The 18,318-nt window shown below is 36.1% G+C and overlaps 2 protein-coding genes across 3 annotated transcripts; one reads left to right on the forward strand and one right to left on the reverse strand.

Annotated features, from left to right (window-relative positions):
• Nucleotides 1-2,211: 2,211 nt before the first annotated feature.
• On the reverse strand, nt 2,212-6,570 carry LOC113720386 (uncharacterized). Of its 2 annotated transcripts, XR_011839478.1 has the most exons (6): nt 6,143-6,570; nt 5,874-5,980; nt 4,334-4,835; nt 3,460-3,580; nt 3,240-3,358; nt 2,425-2,516 (listed from the first exon to the last, which is right to left on the reverse strand). XR_011839478.1 is itself a non-coding variant. In XM_027245271.2 (5 exons), exons 1-5 carry the CDS (start codon nt 6,401-6,403, stop codon nt 2,318-2,320), a joined length of 1,188 nt encoding a protein of 395 aa, XP_027101072.2. In that variant the 5' UTR covers nt 6,404-6,570; the 3' UTR covers nt 2,212-2,317. The 2 variants fall into 2 exon arrangements, 1 of the variants encoding a protein (XP_027101072.2); XM_027245271.2 differs by lacking the exon at nt 3,460-3,580 and having other exon boundaries at nt 2,212-2,516.
• A 1,728-nt stretch (nt 6,571-8,298) lies between these two features.
• On the forward strand, nt 8,299-14,045 carry LOC113720389 (protein SUPPRESSOR OF K(+) TRANSPORT GROWTH DEFECT 1). The gene is made up of 8 exons (XM_027245275.2): nt 8,299-9,041; nt 10,406-10,511; nt 11,448-11,646; nt 12,525-12,593; nt 12,804-12,878; nt 12,986-13,084; nt 13,234-13,389; nt 13,712-14,045. Exons 1-8 carry the CDS (start codon nt 8,561-8,563, stop codon nt 13,835-13,837), a joined length of 1,311 nt encoding a protein of 436 aa, XP_027101076.1. The 5' UTR covers nt 8,299-8,560; the 3' UTR covers nt 13,838-14,045.
• Nucleotides 14,046-18,318: the final 4,273 nt, after the last annotated feature.

Raw genomic sequence — 18,318 nt, forward strand, 5'->3', positions numbered from 1 at the left:
CAAGAATAGTAGTAATAGTGTATTTAGTTTGGATTCCAACATCGATTCCACGAGCAGAATGGTAAAAATAGACACCAAATTTGCAGAATGGACATAACTGCATCTTTCTCCATCGGAAGCAGAATACTATAAAAGAAATTGACGTAACGAATGATGCAATTAGATTGGATTAGTAGGAAATTGTGCAGGTTCATGTAAGCGTACGTGACTATATTCATATAGTATTGACTGTAGCCACAAGTTACAGAATAAGCGTAGTACTATTAATTATTACTGACTGTAGCCACAAGTTACAGAATAAGCGTGGTACTATTAATTATTACTTCCTCCGTCCTAAAACTTTTGTCCTACTTTTCATTTTAAAATATTTTAAAATACATATTTGTCATGTCTAAAAAGTTAAAACTCTTTTTTTTTAATCTTTTCTTTTTTCAATATTGTCCCTACTTTTCATCAAATTTTGAGTGGTAAGATTGAAAATTAAAGTTCAAACGTCGCAATCAAAGCACTGTTGATAAGAAATTGAATTTTCAACGTGTAACTAAAATTTTGGAGCGGAGGAGGGAGTAGTATTGGTTAATCGAAAAGGGGTAAAAGGTGTTTGTTGACCACTAAAACAAGAATGTTCATTAGTTTCTTGGTACCAATTAGAAACACTTAATGGTGAAGGTTTTAGGCAGGCTTTGATTAATTGACAAGATCAGGCACTGGTGCTAAAAGGTCCGCATAGGATCCACTTTCTTTAGTTGCTGCAAGATACCCAAAAAAAGAAGCTTCTTATTGCAAAAGAAGCCACTAATTTGTTCCCCTTCTTTTATTACTCTCTCTCTTTTTCCGATATGACAAAAGTCAATATGCTGGTTAAAACTTTAGCCTCGCAATAATCAAACAAGAACAAATTTTTGAAGGTAAAGATTGCCATAAGGGAAAAAGGGCCTTTGAGGCTTGAGCTGCTGCAGGAAAAGCAATTACTAGTGTATTGAAAAGGGTCCCTGTTATTAAATACTTGATGAAAGTATAGACCACAACCTTACATGAATGGCCAAGGTTGCCGACGCTCAAGCCCAAATTGCTTGTATTGGTACTGTAAAAAAGGAAGACCATTGCAAGAAAAACCATAGATCTAAATTGCTTGCATCTGTGTACGTTTGATGATGTAACATCTGTCATTAGTGCAGATTTTAATGAAATTATGATATTTTATCCACACAAAAAAAAAAAAAAAGTAATTCCTCACACGCTTAAATGGCAAAACAACCATCTTCCCAAAATCCATCTGGTTGGAAAAGTCAAAAGATTGTAATGCACAAGATCACAATCCTCGAGTCTGCAACTCTACTCTTTCTTTTTCATTTCTTTCATTTGTAGCAAACCATGGTACCAAAAACCCTTTCACTTTCCAGTGCCATTCATTCCTGAACCAGAAATACCTTCCCCAAACCTTGGCACCAACAGCCTCCCCAAGTAAGAGGTAAACAAAGAAAAGCATAGCTGGTGGCGGTCAAAGAGGACTTTCCAACACGCGTGCTTTTGGACATGGAAAACAATCTGCTCTTAAAACTAAAGAAAAGTAGCACTCCATTCAGGGCCTCTCAAAGAGGTTCCAACTTCAAATCGATTTTCTTTTTGTCCTTCTACTTGATCAAAGAAAAAAGAATTTTGATGTGTTTCATCAGATTGTATTTTGCAGGGAGAAAAGGCAGCACTCTTATTAAAATTGCAGCCAACAAAGTATAAACACTTCCCCTGCCTCTTGTCTGCCTGCTCCTGCACCCACCCTAGCCCACAGCATTAAAAGAGGGCATTAGTTGTCACTCTTTGTTATTACCAGTTTCAACTAACTCTGTACATCATCAACTGGGTTCAGCCATTCTTAATGATTACAATCCAGTGGCATTCTTACAAGATCAAAAAGGGGGGGAAGGGAATTAGTAATTCCTACACCTGTAATTAACATGGATTGAACTCTGTCATGGCATTTATCATTGGAAAGGATAAAAAATCAGCATAACATTGTTTGGCATCTCAAAGATTACATAAGAGTTTTTTGTACTGTAAGTTTCTGTGGGATCTCCACAAATAAAGAATCAACTATGAGGTTAGAAATAGAGAAATGAGTTAAAGGCAAATTTAGCTGGTGACAACTGGTACAGTTCTAAGGCACATCTGGGGAGGGTGGAAAAGTGCTGCCAAAAAGGGATGTGAAACATATTCACTCAAATAATCAAGTAAAGCTCTTTGATTACCTATCTTTTCACGATACATGTTCTCCATCAGCTCAAAAATTCATATGATTACCACTGCCACTACTTGATAATTAGACAACACCTACAATATATGCATTCCATGAATCCTGTTGTTGAAAACTGGTTACTTCTTCATATTTTATATCTCGTCCAATGCCAAACCCATCTATATTTCTAATTTCTTTACTGTTAGGCATACTTCGCATCCAGAAGTGGACAGACCGAAATCCAGCCTCTTCCAGACAGTCTTTGATTTCTGGCAATGACCACCTGAGGAGAAAGGAACGTTTTAAAGTCGTTGTGCACATTATGCTATGTGTAAATAATGTAGAAAGCCTAAATGCACTCAGCACCAGTCTTACATTTTACAAACATATAGTATCTGGTATACCACAGTGGTCCCTAGATTAGGAACCATAACAAAATTTGATACATTGACAGGACAAGAATAAGCTGGAGCCTAAGGTTCTTCAGATACACATCAATACTGAATCCATTTTATCAGAAAGATTATGTAATATCATAAGCAGGGGATGCATATTTGTGGCTTGAGTTTCTCAATAAATCATCAAGGAATTCAGGATATGTTTCATATGCACCTTGAAAGTTACGCAATGTGAAGATGACACCATAATCTAGAGTTTTGCCAAGCCCAATATTCTTTATGCTGAAACTTTTACCCCACAAACGTCTATTACTGAATGAAGAGTATTAGTTTATTTTTAATTAGAAAGAAATCTTAACCAGAAAATACAAAATTTTATGGGGATCGAATTTTGACACCCATACACCAATAAGTGGACAAGAAAAGATGATTTTTTTTATTCATCTAGAAAATTTTGACCTTTAATTAGTTACTTCATTATGTATTTCTCCTCTCAAATTTTTATAAAGTATTGTGGTGCTGAGCATAATTTCTCAAAGTGCCAGCTTACTATATTTCAAACAATCTCAGAGATTTTTCAGAAACCATGATAAAGCTGCTCAACTTACAGTCTCCAGCTGTAGGAAAAGGCATGGCGAAGCTTTTTCTTTTGATTTTGGAGATTAAAGTGGAGGCTGATTCTGGTCTTCCTCTGCAGGACATCAAATTCAGCTTGCTCCCAGATATACTGCAAGAAGTTCATATCATAATCTTCAACAAATCAAGAATAAAAACAACTTCACAACGTAATCTTTGGAAAGGAAGCAAAATAAATAGTGCAGAGTAGACCTGCCAAATGCTGAGACCTTGTTTCCTCAGTCCTGTATAAACTAATTGAATCCCAGAAATTAATATAAACAAAATGCTTGGTGCGTGCAATACAACTAGTGTAAATTTGAGCATGGAGCTTCTGCGTGCAACACATTTTTGGATGTCTGATCATTCATACAAAAATGAAATAGCCGTATAATTATTTCAGGAAAATTATTACTAGAAGAGGAGGCATCAAAATCAAAGGAGCTTGACCACATCACAACAAGCACAACGATATTTCGTTTCGTTTGTCACATCCAATATGGTGCAGTCAATAATTGGCAACTCAGCTATCTTTGACTCCCCCATGGAAGTAATGTAATGAGATAGCTAAGAGTAAAACTACAATATCAATGGTACAGTATATAGTACTATTGGTACTTCCTGTGGCTGCATATTTGCCCAGCCTGTGGAATTAGATGATTCCACAGAAGAGGCTTCAGATAGGTTTTTGTTTCTATTGACAAGTAACTAGCTTCAGATAGATAAGATGCATGACTAAGGCAAAGCAACAAAAATAGCAGATAACATTCAATGGTGCTCTCAAAAGGCTACCATGACTCCCACCACGAGATTTTGGGGAATGGTATAATGCCGAAAATATCACCAATAACATCAAGATTTGTATCATGCTTGACCAATCTTTCAACAGAAACTGCCCCTATCTGCATGCACATACTATGAATGATGAACAGTAGTATCGTATCATGACCTAAAGCTACCAGGTTAAAAGGACAAGGACAGAGAATGAAGCATTTGTCATCTGTAAGCATAAACTTGGCAATGGATAAATGTACTCAAAACTAATAAAATGGCAATAAGATAATATGAATCTGTTCAGTAAACCTACTGTGAAAGTGGGAAATCTCCTCTGCATCCTCAGTTGACACTCGGATGATGTACCTCCATATAGATCCATAACAAAAATGCCTCCTCTTTTATTCAAGATACTCAATGCATATTTGAAATATAAAACCAATTCCTGACGCTTATGCAGACAGCAACAGCTATAGTTAAAAGCACACACTATATCTCTTTCTGGGAGTCGAGCATCCTTCATCAACTTATGGCTAACACCAAGAAGACTACCCTGTGTACTAGAGTTCACCAAAACTGCATCCGGGCCATTCTGGCAATCTCCTGATGTAATCCTTTGCCCAAGGTCTTGAGGATCAAAGTTCACCAAGGTAGCCTGAAGAGGTTCCAAGACATTGCCATGAAACAAGAATATTCTGGAGTAGACATCGGCACCAACCTTTTTTAGATTGCTTTCCATGCACCATTTAAGTGCCTCAATGTCCAAATCCAGGCCTATAGCCGTTCTTCTTGCATCAGTACGAAGCCATTCTGTACTGCCAAAATCATAGAGTAGTGTTAATTTGCAACTATATGGATTAATGAACAAATTACTGGAACCAATTAACTAATTTTGAGGATAAGAAAAAACAAAAATCTAATTTCTTATTTTTATGCTGAAGACTTATTTGGCATGCCTAGACCCTGACTACAGTTTTTTAAACCAGGAGCTAGCTATGGCTCAGAGTCATATATAAAATTTACAACATCAAAAGTACTATAAATCCAAACAAACAAAAGTGCAAATCACAAGGAACTCTAATGCGGTGCTCTTGAAATTCAATTAAGTGCGACCTTACTCAGTGCGAGAGTTTATAGTAATACAAACATGTCAACTTTTTTGTTAGGAGCAAGTACACAGTCCGACAGCACCAAATCCTCTTGTCCAAACATTAGGAGAAAAGAAAGGGAAAAAAGGCAATAAATTGATTTGAGTAAAGCCATTCTTTCATTCTTCATGGAGACTTGTTTATTTTTCCTCCACTCCATGCCCTGGAAACGTTCATCAGGAGTGCAACTCATATCCAATGAAGAAATAACAAGATATCCTGGTTGTGCCATTTTCTAAAGATCTGCAAATCCATAGTTCATAACCAAGAGACCAGTAGGCTTGACAAAACAATTAAGTTGGAAAATCAACTTTTGTACGGAGTTGTAACCTAAATAACACGTCAAGGTACCAAAATCACCTGATGCATATAGCATAAAAGAAGCTAAGTCTAGACAGGTCCTAGTATAGACATTGTCAAATAAGGCAGTTCTATATATTATTACAAAAATTAATGCTTCTCTGTTCTTTGAACAAAATATGGACTAACAACCATTATCCTCATCCAATATGCCCCATGGGGACAGAAATTTAGTAAATGCATTTTCAGTATATGATGGATTAATATGAAGAGGAAAAAATTATTGAACGAAAAGGGGATAAACACTCTTATTATATGAGATAAAAAGTACATACAAGCTCGCAAAAGAAAAGGATCGGTGCAAAAATGAAAAAAAGTTGCAACAGTTAGATAAGTGTACCATACCTTAAAAGAGCAGTGCCACAGAAATCTTCCTGCAGATGTAGTGGCATCCTTCCACCCACATACATCAAGAAGAATTTTTGCAGGTAACTTATGTCCCCTTTTGGTGACTGCAATTCATTCAACAAACATTAAAACAAAAAAAAAACTAAAATGCCTGATTATCGAGCCAAAAAAATCACAACTTTCAACCATTTAAAAGAACTGTGGCTTCAAGAATCCACTGATAACAGCTATGGGGTTTAAAAGTTCTTATTTTGATTACTATTCACCTGAACAGATTGTTGATAAAGTAAGAACTTTGAAGGAACATCATTGTTTGATGGGCTTTGACTAATTTCATTGTCTTCTTCTTCTTCTTCTACTTCTTCCTCCTCCTCTTCTTGGGATTCATCGTCATTTTTTTCAGAATCCCTTTGCTCTATATACTGTTGTTCCTCTTCTTCTTCATTGTTGTATGAAAAGGCTCTTCTACCTCTGCGCTGCTGCTTCTGCTGCTGCTGCTGACTTAGCTTTTTCCCGTGTTTCCCCATTATCGGTTAAGGGCAGCAAGCGCAGCAAGGCACAAGCAAGACGGGGGCTTCACTAAAACCCACAAAAGGGGCACCACGAACGCTACTGTATCTCACGCTTTTCTGTGGCAGTGAAACCTAGTAGCTTGCTGTCAGGAACGCTTTCCTTTCAAGGCTTATTCTTTTTCTTTTTTTTTGATAAGGTCCTTTCAAGGCTTATTAGAAGGGTACTTTTGCAAAAGTTACGAAGTCCTATTTTAATACGCTTAATTCCATTTTGCACCCTCAACTATACTCCTATAGTCCCATTCTCACTTTAGTGTCTAATCTTTGAATTAAGCCACCTTAACTCCTAAATTATGCCATGATTCCTACTTTAGTTCCTAAATTTTAAATTAGAACACTTTAATTTTTCAATTGTACCCGAATTTCCACTTTAGATCCTCCAAAATCCTTTCTTCCCTCTATTTTTAGAAATTTGTTGGTTATTAATTTTTCTTCTCTGCCCTTGCAATGTGCAATACTACTGCTCAAAAAAATGACTAGTATTTTGTTAGTTTTTAGATTTCCATTTATGAATGTATTTAAATGAGAAAATTTTTATAATTTAAAAACAAAAGTATTCCAATTTATAATTTAAGATCAAAGTGAGACATGAGGTACAACTAAAGAGTGTAAAGTAAAGTTAGTCCATTTTGTTATTCATCTTTTATTATGGGAATTTTGCTATATCTGAAGTGTAAAAAAACAAAAAGTCCGCTGTAGTAAATCTAATATACAGAAAATCCTCCGGCGGTTTCAAAACGTACAACATGACATTTGATGCTTTGAACTAAACTGTAAAGGTGACGGAATCCGTTAAACTTAATGGAAAATGACTTATTGGAACATAAAAAAAAAATTTCTATGCCTAATTTTTAACAAATATACCTGTTCTACCCCTCAACCCTCAATTCTCTCTATCTAGAAAATAAAACAAATGATTTTTTTGAGTTGTCTTTTGTTTAATTATATCAAGGTATTTTGATTATTTCATCCATTTCCGTTAAGTTTAACGGATTCCGTGTGATGTTGTATGTTTTGAAACCACGGAAGGTGCTTTTCTATATAATAGATTTATCATTGGGAGTTTTTTTTTGTTTTTTACCCTTACCTAAAACAAGTACCCCCCACCACTTCTTTTTTGTAAAGATATTTTGTCCCCTTCACCCTTTAAAATTCTAACCTTTTTGGATATTGTAATTTTGGAAGTGATTAATTTTGTATATAGTAAATTGGTATAAGCCAATAATGTCCTTCTGTGTGAAAACTGATTGCAATTATAAGGTCACAATATTTTCCCAACAAATAAGTCCAACAAAATTGTGAACTAAAAATTGATGGTAGGCCTTCAGTAGGAAAAGGTTGATCACTATTCCTGAAAAGAACTAAGGTAGGGACATATATTCTAGATTATGTGTTGATACTTTTGTATAACTTAACAAATACAGATTATCAATATTTAATCATTTATTAGAAGTTTTGAACTGAATGAAGAGATAAATATGCATCATAAATTCAAAATTATACATTATCAATTTGAAAAGACCTTTTTTTTTTATTTATTAGGGACCACAAACACTCATTTTGATTCTAAAAAGCTAAAATTTCACGTCAATAATAATAATAACAATATGTGTGAGAGAGACGATTTGTGCAATTTTTTTCTACTAATTTTCTCCCAAATCAAAAAAGTACTTATGCAGGAACCGTACCCCGTCTAGATTAAATCTCTAGTGGGGTTGCCACCAAAAACGGGAAAAAGAAAAGAATTTTCCATTGACTGGCTACTTTGTGATTTGCCGCTTGCTTGGTCTAGCGCCTTGTGAAGTGCTGATGATAGATGTATTCGGATTCTTGCACTTCCCGCATCATTTATTCGGGTTGTAAATTTGTCAGCCGTGGCTGGCCGCGTCTTCTGCTCACGCGTCTAAGATTCGAGTCAACTAACGCAAAATTCCTCTACTCCTGTTCCTATATTCTTCATCAAAACTCCTTTCAATTTCACCATTACTCACAATTTCTAGGGTTCTTCGATTTTTTCTTAGTTTCCCCCAAATCTTCCCCTCGATCAACCTATATATATATATACATATTTCTAGCTAGAGGGAAAAACTTGTTGATTTATGATTGGAGAATATGTACAGTAATTTCAAGGAGCAAGCCATCGAGTATGTCCGGCAAGCAGTTCAGGAAGATAACGCCGGGAATTATGCGAAGGCGTTCCCGTTGTACATGAACGCGCTGGAGTATTTCAAGACTCATTTGAAGTACGAGAAAAACCCTAAGATTCGGGAAGCGATTACCCAGAAGTTTACCGAGTATCTGCGCCGTGCCGAGGAGATTCGCGCTGTTTTAGACGAGGGTGGTGGTTCGGGACCGGCGGCAAACGGCGATGCTGCGGTGGCCACGCGGCCGAAGGGGAAACCCAAGGATGGTGGTGGTGGTGAGGGAGATGGGGAGGATCCTGAGCAGGCTAAGCTTAGGGCTGGGTTGAATTCGGCGATTATTAGGGAGAAACCGAATGTAAAGTGGAACGATGTTGCTGGATTGGAAAGTGCTAAGCAGGCTTTGCAGGAAGCTGTGATTTTGCCCGTTAAGTTCCCCCAGTTTTTCACTGGTTAGTGTCTGCCTGATTCTGATCTGATTTTTGTTGGATTGATGAATATTATGTAGTCGTTGGTAGTCAAATATGTTGTGTTAGTATTTGGGAGTGGTGAATCCCAGGGGTAAAGTTCCTTGCCTTACTGTCTGTTATTGTTGGGCATATGGGAATTTATAGGTAAAAATTTGTCGCTTTTTAGCTGGATTTTGTGGGGATTGGTGAACTTAGTAGTAAAGTTGCAAAATTTTCTACCTATAATTCGTCATTATTTGGATGGGCAAGTTAATTTACTCAAATTAGTTGAAATTCTTGAGGTTGTTTTGTCTTGATAAGTAGTAGGATCCAATATGTTGGTGATAGTCTGGAGCTTTCTCCTAGCTGTCAGGGTTGAATGTCAGCTTTGTCGGCATTAGATTAATTTAGTAGCTCGTTGCTTATTTGATAGGGAATCAGGTTTCAAGTTTGATGTTGAGCTAAATTTTTCTACATCCTAAGGAGTTTGTTTAACTTTAGGTTTTATTTTGGGGAAATAAGCTAGCTGGTTTAAGGAGACAAGTGTGGTTCATATAACAGAACCTAGTCTGGCAGGACAAAATTTTGATTAGATGATGTCAGAAATGCCACCAATTCTTGCATGAGTTAAACTAGGTTCAAGTTCTACTGCCTTTGATAGCAGACTCTAGACTAAGGTTTGAAAGAATTTATTTCATCTCTAAGACTTCAATCTTACTGAGGCTGTCACTCATTTTACTTAGGATGTCACTCAGTTTTTATATGAAATGTTTATTTATTTAGTGAAACTTAGTTTTTCTAGAATTAGTACTTATAAAACGTCTTAAGTTATAATCCCAGTTAAATAATTGGTTCAAACCCAAAATGAAATGGTTGTGTCAGTTTCCAGAGGTCCCCAGATGCATAAATCTTTTTGCATGTTTTCTTTCGAACTATTTTGTGTATTTTATAGCTTGCCAACTCTCATTCAGTACTACTATCAAGTATGGGTTTACAGAGAAAAAATAATATCTTCTTCTCATGTGATTGGTATCTCTTACAAAAATTTCAAATAACATGAACTGCCTTAATTTTGGTATTTGTCTCCTTTAATGCCAACTTGCGTGTTTTATTCGTGAGTCCATAGATCTGAATATCCAGACGCTATGTACCTTCCATAGACTTTACTTACCAGCCACCATGATAAGTGTAGGTTAGTTGGAGTTTTTTGAAAAGATTTATATGTCCTAATAATTGGAACGTATTTTAGTTCATGCAGTTGATAATATCTAGTCATCTAATAGGTACTATCATTACATGTTCATGTTTGTTGTAAACAATCTGTATTTCATTTAAACTGAATCTGCTTAGCAATCTCGTGTTCTTAGGCAAGAGACGGCCATGGAGGGCTTTTCTTTTATATGGTCCACCAGGGACAGGGAAGTCATTTTTGGCAAAGGCTGTTGCTACTGAAGCAGACTCCACTTTTTTCAGGTACAGTATATGGAAACTATCTAAATTAATCTCATAATATTTAAGTTGGTGTGGGCTTACAAGCTAGTTATATGGTCATATGTTGGATATTTTCTTCAAGACCTAGAAGTGAAAAGTTTTTGACTAACTTCTTAGTATTTCTTACCTGAACTGCAGAGCCTTTTATTTATTTATTTTTAAAATGTGTTGCTATTGATGCTTATTTTCCACATTTTGCATCCAGTTGTCTTAAAAACAGGAATTATATCTATGCATGGTTTTTGGTTTTGCATGTTTTTCTGTTTTGTATGTTTGTGTGTGCAAGTGTGTCCAGTTAACCTTCTTTTTTGGGGAATTAGACTATTTCATTAATTTGTTGGCTAGCATGTAATGCATTCTTACTTTGCACTGCTTTTGATGCATGACATAAAGAATGAAGAGTGCTAGGTTCTTCAATATTGGTGGCTCTTGGTTTCACTGGATTGAGTTGCATGTGGATAGATTCCTCAATAGCAGCTTTAATACTTTGCTGGATTGAGGTGTATCTTGATGATTTTTGTACTTTCCTTGAACTTGATTGCTTAGAATGTAGATTGTTCTTTTGTTTGTTAATTATTCTTCATGTGATGGAGTTCTCATAAGTCTTATCTGACAAGATCTTTATGTGGTGTGTAAGTTTGCCAACTACAAGACTAAGTACTATGTTGATAGCACTTTGCATTGTGTAAAAGCATGCATGTTCCTTAATGTTTGGTTCAGCATGCAAGTTTCTGTCTTTAATTAGACATGTTATTCTGACAGTGCATTTTGTTTATTGTTTGGTTTGAGACACAAATTTCTGTCTTTCAAACTATTTGTTCTGATGTTTTGTTTTATTTTTTATTTTTTGTTTTGAGAATCTGCTTTCAAGAACTTAGAGCATAAAGTTGGCAAGTGCCAACTGCTTCTTTTATGCAGTGTTTCATCCTCAGACCTGGTCTCAAAGTGGATGGGTGAGAGTGAAAAGCTAGTTTCAAACCTTTTCCAGATGGCTCGGGAAAGTGCTCCTTCAATCATATTTGTTGATGAAATTGATTCCTTGTGTGGTCAGCGAGGTGAAGGAAATGAGAGTGAAGCCTCAAGACGTATAAAAACGGAACTGCTTGTACAAATGCAGGTAATTGTTGCATTGTTGCATGTATTAGTCATGTAATTTCTCCTTCTACATGTAGCTTTATCACATTCATTGTATCATGCATAGGATAAAGGTGGGAGAAAGGCATGGGGGAAGCCATTTACTTTCTCTGAGTGTGCTTTATGGTATCAATGATGAAGTGCAGGGATGATTTCGTGATATGAAAGGGGAAGTGGGAGTGTAGTGTGCAGTAGGGGGAGTGGTGGCTTTTGCATCCTCTGAGATGAAAGATGTTTACAAGTCATTTAAGCTTGGAGGTTGTACTTGTAACATTTGCATCCTTCCTGAAATTCTCCACTAGTTGTGTTGAAAAACTTTCAAGGTTTTTTTACTGGCTCTGACATACATACTATTTGGATTTGGACTGTTGCTGAGTAGCCTGCAGTGTGAGGCTTCAAGTTTAAGCTACGGGGAAGGCAATAGGTGAAGCTTGAGCTTGTCAACTTTGTCATTTCTAATAGAAAGAGTTAATCCATGTCAAAGTGCCTGAACCATTTAATGAGCCCTGGCCTTTTTGTTATTTTGGATAATCTGCAGTATTTCCTTGTTTTATTTTTTTGTGGTGGGGGAAAGGGAGGAAAGATTCTTGGTCGTGGGTGTAGAACTGAAGTCATGGATCATATTAACTGTAGTTATTGCCTGGTGAACTGTTTGCCAGATCTCTGACATCATTTTATCAGTTATTGATCCTTTCAATTTTGAATCAGTTGGATACCTCAATTTCATGTTTCTGTAAACAGTTTTCAATATCCTACATGTTTTATCTTGAACTCTTGGTATTTGGATTCAAGATATTGCTTGGAAATTATCTGCATCAACAATGTATCTGATCCAGAATGTTGACCTTATCTTACTTTCAGGGGGTTGGAAATAATGATGAGAAAGTTCTAGTTCTGGCAGCCACAAATACTCCATATGCTCTTGATCAGGTAAGGCGTAGTGTAATATGTTGCTTGTTAAATGACCTACATGCTCTTGAAGGTGTAGTGGTGTGGTAAAAGTTTCCATCATTCTGCAGAGTAAATGCTGCAGTATGTGTCTATGCAGATAAGAGCATTGAATAATGGCACTTTAAAGTACTTTTCTTGATAATCTTCATAGGATATTGATTCTTGACTAATGTGGAATTGTTTCTCCAGGCTATTAGGCGACGATTTGATAAGCGTATTTATATTCCTCTACCGGATCTCAAGGCCCGGCAGCACATGTTTAAAGTAATGATCTCCTTATCTATTTTGTGAAAGATGGTAGATTGAAGATTAGGACATCCAATTTTTTTTCGTAGTTGAATGTGAAATGTTAACTTTTCTGTTGCTTGCAGGTTCATTTAGGAGATACACCTCACAACTTGACTGAGAGTGACTTCGAAGACTTGGCTCGTAGGACAGAAGGATTTTCTGGATCAGATATTTCTGTTTGTGTAAGTGTGGGATTTAGTAAGATTCGACAAGTATATAGTATTCTCCTAAAGAACAAAAATCAATTAATTCCTCACTGGCTTCTCTGTTAAGATTTGTGATTTCTGGAGACTGTGTGTGTATGTTTACATTTATTGTCCTGGTTCTATAGGTCAAGGATGTCCTTTTTGAACCTGTTCGCAAAACTCAAGATGCCATGTTCTTTATAAATACTCCTAATGGTATGTGGATGCCATGTGGACCAAAGCAATCAGGTGCTGTCCAGATAACTATGCAGGATCTAGCCGGTAAAGGACTTGCTGCTAAGGTGAGATAGATGCTTACATTGGATTCTATGTTAGGGTCAATTCTACTTGGTTTACGATATTAGCTGGATTTTTAATGTCTGTAAGTGCTTGCTTTGTGGCATACGTCATTGCCATGATGGTCATTACAAATACTTATCAGAGCATGAACTTGTCAATCTACTGTCATCATGATTACCTCTTGACATCACTGAGGTGATGCTTTGAAGTATAATGATGGAGTATAATATAATGATTCTGGATGATAATATAATGATCAAGTATGTTCCTTTTTGTTCTCGGCAGAATGTTAACTGAGAGTATTTCTGATTAATGTCCATGCAGATAGTCCCACCTCCGATATCTAAAATAGACTTTGACAAAGTGTTGGCAAGACAGAGGCCAACAGTGAGCAAGGCTGACCTTGAGGTGCATGAGAGATTCACCAATGAGTTTGGAGAGGAAGGTTGAGAGAAAGGTTGCATTGGACGTGCTATTTATGCAACTTACTCTCATTTGTATTCTATATGAACTTTGTGCTGATTGTACGAGCCTCTTTCGGAGGAAAGATACACGGCTTTGCCTTTCTATCCGCAAGAAGTGAACTCTGATACTTCCAATATCAATGTATTTTTTTTGTTAAATGTCAAAAAGATGAGTATGAATGTTGCCTCAATAATTGCGGTTTGCGTCTGGATATTTTTGTATCTCTTTTCTGGTAAATATCTGACATAGTTCTTTAGTTACGTGCTATTGGACCTTTTAGTCGCCTGCTGAAAGAACTTCTAATTCAGTGTAAATACATTCATCTCTTGATATATAATTTTTTTCCTTTCTTGATGCATATGAATCTAGGAAAGTGATGAAAAAGAAAGTCCCTGGTTTTGTTGCTGTCATTGTGACCTGGAAGCGTTCATTATTGTAGCTGCCTAGGTTTTTACTTTCGAAAATGAGAAGAAATAGACTATGCAGCTTCGATTACGCAGGATCTGCATCTTCACTGGGTCTGGAGATGATTCTCCAGATTGAATCTCAATTGCCGATGACCAAGACCAGCTTTTTGTGCTTTTGTCCTTGAGATTTCAACATGGTGGGGCCGTAGCTATCAATTGTTTTTTAGAGCTCTCTGCAAGAAATTTTCTTTTTTAGGCCTCTGCAGGACAATGTACATAACATAAAATGCTTTTATTTGAATTTTTCAAGTTTTTAGTCCTTCCCTATTCGTGCCAATTCTATGTAGAAGAATTAATTAGTCTTCACTTGTAGGGCATTCAAGAGTAATTAACATATTTGAGTACAAATTCTGGACGAGTTCTAGTAGCACTTCATGCAAGTCCCCATTGCCGCAAGTTGAAGCAAAAGTTCTACAAGATGTTTGAGGGGGGGGGGGGGGGGGACAGGTATTTGAACAAAACAAGGCTGTCAAAAGGGCGAATGCGGCATGATGCAGCCCAGACAAAAGTGGTTAACAAAAACAAAAATGGTGATAAAAGGGTATTGAATTGTCGATAGCCAGACTCTTTCCCTTTCGTACATGGTGCCTGTTTATTCTCCTGGGTTTTCTTTTTTTTTTTTCCGGAAAATGATATTAATCTTATATTGATCATAAAATAAGCTTTACAGTTTGGAGCAAGGCCCTTATTTTTATACAAAAAGTGCTTAGTAGTATAGAGGATTTATCCATTTCTCATCATGTAAAATGTCTAAAACATAATCACTAATTCTATTACTAACATGGTTATCATTTTTAGTCGTAAGGTAAAAGGGGCACATGTGAAAACTAAGAGTCTTTGTGCATATACTCTTGGTGTCACTCTAGTATTAATGTCTTTCTGATATTCTTCTTTTTTTTTTTTTAACAACGGTAGAATTTGTATTGATAAACAAAAGATGTATACTTATATAAGTAAAGGCTCGAGTGATTCTATACAACAGTGCTAGACACACTGTGGATTGATCCATTCCTCATCTTGACAGATGCCTAAGGCATAATCACTAATCAATTTACATCTAGAATCTAAGCTCCTATCCAAACAAAAAGAGCATTTCTGGAATAAGGACTTCAGATTGTTAATGTCATCAATTATCGTTGCCATTTTGATGTCGTTGGTCTTCCTTACTGTTATCTCCTTCAACAACTGACTGCTGGGGATGTACACTTTAATCTTCTGCCAATGCTGTAGTCTGGCCTTGATGATGGCCAGTTTAACAGCATCCGCAGTAATTTGCAATTGACTTCCCGAGCTTCTGTCATTAAGTGCCCATGCTGTCACCACCAGATTATTGCTGTTAGTTGCAATGATCCCCATCCCAACTCTGTTAGACTCTTTTCGCACTTGAGTTGTCACTCTGATTTGGATTTCGTCACTTCCTTCTTCCTTTGCAACTACTTCCTCTTTATCTCTTCCAGCATCATCAATGTTGGTTCTCTCCTTTCTCTGAGCTGCTCCCTGCTCCTACCACTCTTGTTGAGCCTTTTGAACAGCTTTCTATGGGTGTTTTTGTTTGGCATTGAACTTCCAATCATTTCTAGTTTTTCATATTTGTCAAAGAATGCTTACTGTTAGCTCTACATGGTCCATGCCATTTCTCCTACTTGTGGCTTCCATAATAGCATTCCACCAAGCCAAAAAGTTCCTTGTCTGTTCTGTTATTCCATCCCATTGTATTGGTGCCATTTTCCACACCTCTTGAGCTCTTCTACAGTGAAAGAACACATGTTCAATAGATTCTTCTTGCTTTCCACATCCTTCACAGATTGGGTCACCTTTATGTGTTCTTCTATATATTAGCCCATTGACTGGTAATACTCCATTTACACACCTCCAGATGAAGTGCTTTAGCTTACTCTTAATGATTAGCTTCCACAAATTCTTCCAGATTCCCCTGTTGGATTTAGCTAAACTCGTTTCTTCCTCATTTCCTCTTCTCCCCTCTTTCTCAGTTGTCCCTCTACACAATTCCTTGTATCCTGATTTGACAGTGTAGTTACCATTTCCGCTGTGTAACCAGTAATTGCTGTCCTCTCTCCCTGAGATACTGATACGAATGTCCAGGATTTTCTCTGCATCCTTCTGGTTGAAAGTCCTTAGAATTAATGGCCTTTGCCATCTGTAGCCATCATCCACTTTCATCATGTTGCTTTAGTAAGTTAGAGAACCCCTTTGAGCACAAAAGGAATAGATATGGTGATAGGGGGTCACCTTGTCTGATTCCTCTTTCTGGAGTTACATACTCCTTTGGTACGGTAGGAATTTTTTGTGGTAGAACTTATGTTAAAGATTTACTCCATAATTTAGTTGGATGTGTAAATCATGTACATTTATGTAATTGTAAAGAAAAGGTTCAGGATCAATTGTACAGTAATTATAGAAAATTGCAACTAAGGCCAATTGTACTTGTCCCCAATTCGTGTTTGACGGGGATTCGGCACGGGATCCACTCTTGTCAAGTTACGATAATTGCAATAGCAAATACAACTTATTATATAATTTCAACGAGGGTTGGAGGCATCAGCTACACTACTATTATCTAAGATTTGGGCTAATTTCTGATTAAGTCGGCAATGGGATCGAACTATCGTCGTTTGAATTATTATTAGAAAAAATCATTCAAAACGTTTCTTACATTTTGTAAAATAACTTTTTTCATCCCTCACTTTTAAAAATTTAATTTTACGTTCGTTACAAATTCACATTGGTTAAATTTAATTTATATCTAGGTTTTTGACTAGTTTTTTGTTAGAATCCAACACGTGCCTTGCACATGATCATGTTTTAAAGGCAAAAATGTCAAATTACATTTCACATAATCCGATTTATATGCATGAATAGCTTTTTTTTTTTTTTTTTTCAAATCCATGTATATGTCTATTTGATTTCACCTGAATAGTACAAATAGCATGTAATATATCTCTATTTGATTTCACGTACAACTACAATTAGTTTGTTCAGGTGAAACCAAATAGAGATATATTACATGCTATTCGTATTGTTCAAGTAAAATTAAACAGACATATAAATGGGGTTTCAAAAACAAGAAAAAACTATTCGTACACATGATCAATGAGGGATGAAAGAATTCATTTTGTGAAATATGAGGGACGTTTTGAACGATTTTTCTTAATAATAATTCAAGAGTCATTTCTGTTCCTATAGAAATAGGGAAAAAATGTCAATATTTTTGTAATTTCAAATACAAGTTAGAATGTTGGTGTAAATAGCCCGCTAGAAAACCACAATGGAACCACCAGATGTTTGTTGTTTTATATATAGTATGATACAAACAAGGAGATGAAGGGTTATGCTATGGATACATCACACACATAACTTGTTTCTAATTTTTGGGTCCGTGATTTCGGCCTATATTTTTGTCTATAGATGTAATTTATTCAAAAACTTTGTTCCTTTCTTTCCAAATGGAACTACTTGCTTGGAGTATGCAAGCATAAACTAAGTTTATCAAAAGGTAGACATCCAATTTTGAGTTGGCCATTGCAAACAATTGCTTCAAATTTTTCTTATTTTCTTTCGGGGTGATAAAATAGAGAGTGGACTTTTAAGAAAATAATGACTCATAATTGTTTAACGTTTGAAATGAATTCTAGCACTGCATAACTTTTGTAAATTCCAATTGACTTGTGTTTCTTTCTAACCAAATTATTTGGTATCAAAGCCATATGCTTTACGCAAAGCAGTTGTCTTGGGCTGAAATAATCCCCTTTAATTATTATATAGATGACTTCCCTAATTAGTAATATTAGTTGTTAATTGTATACATTAGTTATGAAACCTTCGAGAATTTAGTATGCTACATTCCAATCCTAAGAAGATTTTGTTTCCTTGAAGGGCAGATTTACGAGTTTTAAGGTCGACACAAATTCCATGTTATTTTCGATTTCCTACAATTATCCTTTTAATACACCTTTGAAATTCTAGTAAGATCTTATAAAA

Source organism: Coffea arabica, chromosome 1c (assembly GCF_036785885.1).
Source record: "Coffea arabica cultivar ET-39 chromosome 1c, Coffea Arabica ET-39 HiFi, whole genome shotgun sequence".
NCBI lineage: Eukaryota > Viridiplantae > Streptophyta > Magnoliopsida > Gentianales > Rubiaceae > Coffea > Coffea arabica.

Excerpts from the sequence above, each read along its gene's own strand:
- LOC113720389 (XM_027245275.2), top strand. The coding sequence starts at position 8,561 with ATGTACAGTAATTTCAAGGAGCAAGCCATCGAGTATGTCCGGCAAGCA. Across the intron at positions 13,085-13,233 it reads GATCAGATATTTCTGTTTGT|GTCAAGGATGTCCTTTTTGA; the intron begins GTAAGTGTGGGA and ends CTGGTTCTATAG. Across the intron at positions 13,390-13,711 it reads GTAAAGGACTTGCTGCTAAG|ATAGTCCCACCTCCGATATC; the intron begins GTGAGATAGATG and ends ATGTCCATGCAG.
- LOC113720386 (XM_027245271.2), bottom strand. The coding sequence starts at position 6,403 with ATGGGGAAACACGGGAAAAAGCTAAGTCAGCAGCAGCAGCAGAAGCAG. Across the intron at positions 4,836-5,873 it reads TGTGGCACTGCTCTTTTAAG|TACAGAATGGCTTCGTACTG; the intron begins GTATGGTACACT and ends TGATTTTGGCAG. Across the intron at positions 3,359-4,333 it reads GGAGATTTCCCACTTTCACA|TATATCTGGGAGCAAGCTGA; the intron begins GTAGGTTTACTG and ends AACTTCTTGCAG.